A 2,506-nucleotide genomic window follows, 5' to 3' on the forward strand; every position below is an offset into this window, starting at 1 on the left:
AAAATGGCCTTCTGCTTTAGTTGCTATAGCAAGAAAGTAACAGATGTAAGCCAAAATGATATGGAAACAACCTGTTAGTAGCTGGGAAGTAAAGGTAAGGTTTGTTTTGACAAATTGCCTTAAAACCAAACGTTCTTCCTATAATCTTAAAACAAAGTCGTGTTTTCAGAATCCCATCAGAGCCCCCACTAATCTTCCTGCTGCACTCAATCTTTTAAACCTAAAATAACTGTAGATTCTCCCAGCAAACACAATTCAGAGTAAAATAAAAATAAAGATAACCCAGACCCTATTCTTAAGAAGCACGTTCTGGTATATGTCAAATACTACTTGCTTTTTATGACAAAATTTATCTTCTCATTAGTACAGATGAAAACTGAAGTCTACAAAAACTATGTTACTTTCCTAAGAGAAACAACCTTGGGCATGGTAAAGAAGTTGACCTAGAAATGGTAAAAGAAAATAACTTCCTAAGAAAGTGATCATTACCTGTCACGAAGGCTGAAAACAAAAAAATGTCAAAAAGAAACTTTGGACACCAGACTGAAATAAAAACTAGAGTTGCTGTTTTGATTAAATAAATTTATTGGATCAATAGAGAAAGAAGGTTCATCATGAAATCCATCAATGCAGTAACTGTCACAGTCATCCTAATGAGGCAGAACTGCCAGGTGTCAGGTGAATTTCACCTTGTCCTACTTCATGAGGTAAACTTAAGGAACTGGTAGGTTCTGTATAGTTCAAAAACAGACCATATTAGACTTCCAGTGCAGGATCAACATCTTCCAAAAGTGATGCTGAGGACATGTGGCATTCAGAATCTGTGAATCTTGGTGTTATGAATATATAGGTTAAGAATCTCTCATGGTTTTATTCCTTAGTAGTATCCAAAGCCAGAGCCATAGCCAGAGCCACATCCATAACCACAGCCACAGAGGGACCGGGAGCCATATCCATAGCCACAGCCATATCCACAGCCCAGGTTGCGGAAGCCACAGCCCAGGCCTCCATAGCCAAAGCCCAGGCCTCCATAGCCACAGCCTCCATTGCCATAGCCCATGCCTCCGTAACCATAGCCCAGGCCTCCATAGCCACAGCATCCATAGCCACGGCCTCCATAGTAGTTTCCGTAGTAGCTGCCACACATGGTGTTGGTTGTTGAGTGGAGAGTTTGTCCTTGGGTAGAAAAGGAGTGTAGGTGACGAGTCTGGACAATTGTTCCTGTAGAAGGCCTTTTATATGCCTTCAGAGTGGGTGGGACCCATCACATGTGCTCATGCCATTGGCCTATTTTATGACTAATATAATTAATGTGTTATTAAAAGAGCAGTGGGTTGTGCCTTGAGGCATTTAAGAGGCATGTTTTAATGCATTAAGTAGCATTTTAATAAGATCATAGAGTCACACATAGCAGATCTTTAGTTTAAAATTCTAAAACCAGGTATAATGTAAAGAAAGAGAATCCTTGATAGTTTGAATTGACTTGCTGTTAACCCTAAATCACTATTTTTCTCCTTGACTGTTAGAGTCTGTAAACAAGTCAAAATAACACCTGGCATTTTGTCAGGGGAATGTTAGAGTTCGTAAACAAGTCTGGATGGTGCCTGGCAAAATGCCAGCGGGAGTGGTTTGAGAAGTAACAAAAGCGAGCCATTAAGTGTGGAGATTCCTGATTGGTTGACTGATGTATGCTAATTAGATAAGCTGTGTGGAATGTATAAATACTGCTCCTGTCCTGCAATAAACGGCTCCTACTCCTGCTGTATCAATGCACACAAGTTGTTCGTTCCCCACCCCCCCCCACCCCCCCACCCCCCCCCCGGTTATTTTGCTGCAGCAGTACTGCGGCACTTGACCTTCCATAATTACAGTCTTCCTATGGGGTATTTTAAATATCTGTTCCTGTCCAGGGACAAATAGTAGAGTGTTGGGGTGGCTTGTGATGAGATTAAGGAATAGAAGATAACTTAGAACCCCCCCCCCTTATTTATGAGAGATTAGAGGACAGGAAAGTTACTGATTTCCCATCTAAATACAAAATTCAAGTAAATAAAAATGAATTTAATGCAATAAAAGAGACAAAACTATTTTATAATTCATCCAAAATTTTTCCTTTTTATGTAGGTTTCTTTGCAGACATTTTTCTTGGTATACAAAATTCATAAATACATTATTTGTGACAAAATTTTACTCATTGTCTTTCTTGATAGAAGCATTAGTTGCAGATAGATCTTCAATATCCCAATGTATATTTTCCCAAATGAAATGACATTAACTGGAACTTTTACTCCAAAGATTCAACAAATTCAACCATCCATCCATCCATCCATTTATCAATCCATTCATCCATTCACTCATCATCAAATATATATAGTTTCAATGACAATTGTCAGAATCATAAAAATTTATGTTATCATCAATAGATCTTAACCAATAATGGGACTCCATTTTGCATTTTTTAAACAAAATCTCATATATTTTTTTAAATTAAAATTTAAATAGCTTT

At 38.1% G+C, this 2,506-nt stretch overlaps 1 protein-coding gene across 1 annotated transcript; it reads right to left on the reverse strand.

Moving 5' to 3' along the window:
• Positions 1–877: 877 nt before the first annotated feature.
• Positions 878–1,147, reverse strand: LOC139706752 (keratin-associated protein 6-1-like). Its single transcript, XM_071615776.1, has one exon. It carries the CDS (start codon positions 1,145–1,147, stop codon positions 878–880), a length of 270 nt encoding a protein of 89 aa, XP_071471877.1.
• Positions 1,148–2,506: the final 1,359 nt, after the last annotated feature.

Source organism: Marmota flaviventris, chromosome 8, assembly GCF_047511675.1.
Source record: "Marmota flaviventris isolate mMarFla1 chromosome 8, mMarFla1.hap1, whole genome shotgun sequence".
NCBI lineage: Eukaryota > Metazoa > Chordata > Mammalia > Rodentia > Sciuridae > Marmota > Marmota flaviventris.

Coding starts and splice junctions, on each gene's coding strand:
- LOC139706752 (XM_071615776.1), bottom strand. CDS start 1,147: ATGTGTGGCAGCTACTACGGAAACTACTATGGAGGCCGTGGCTATGGA.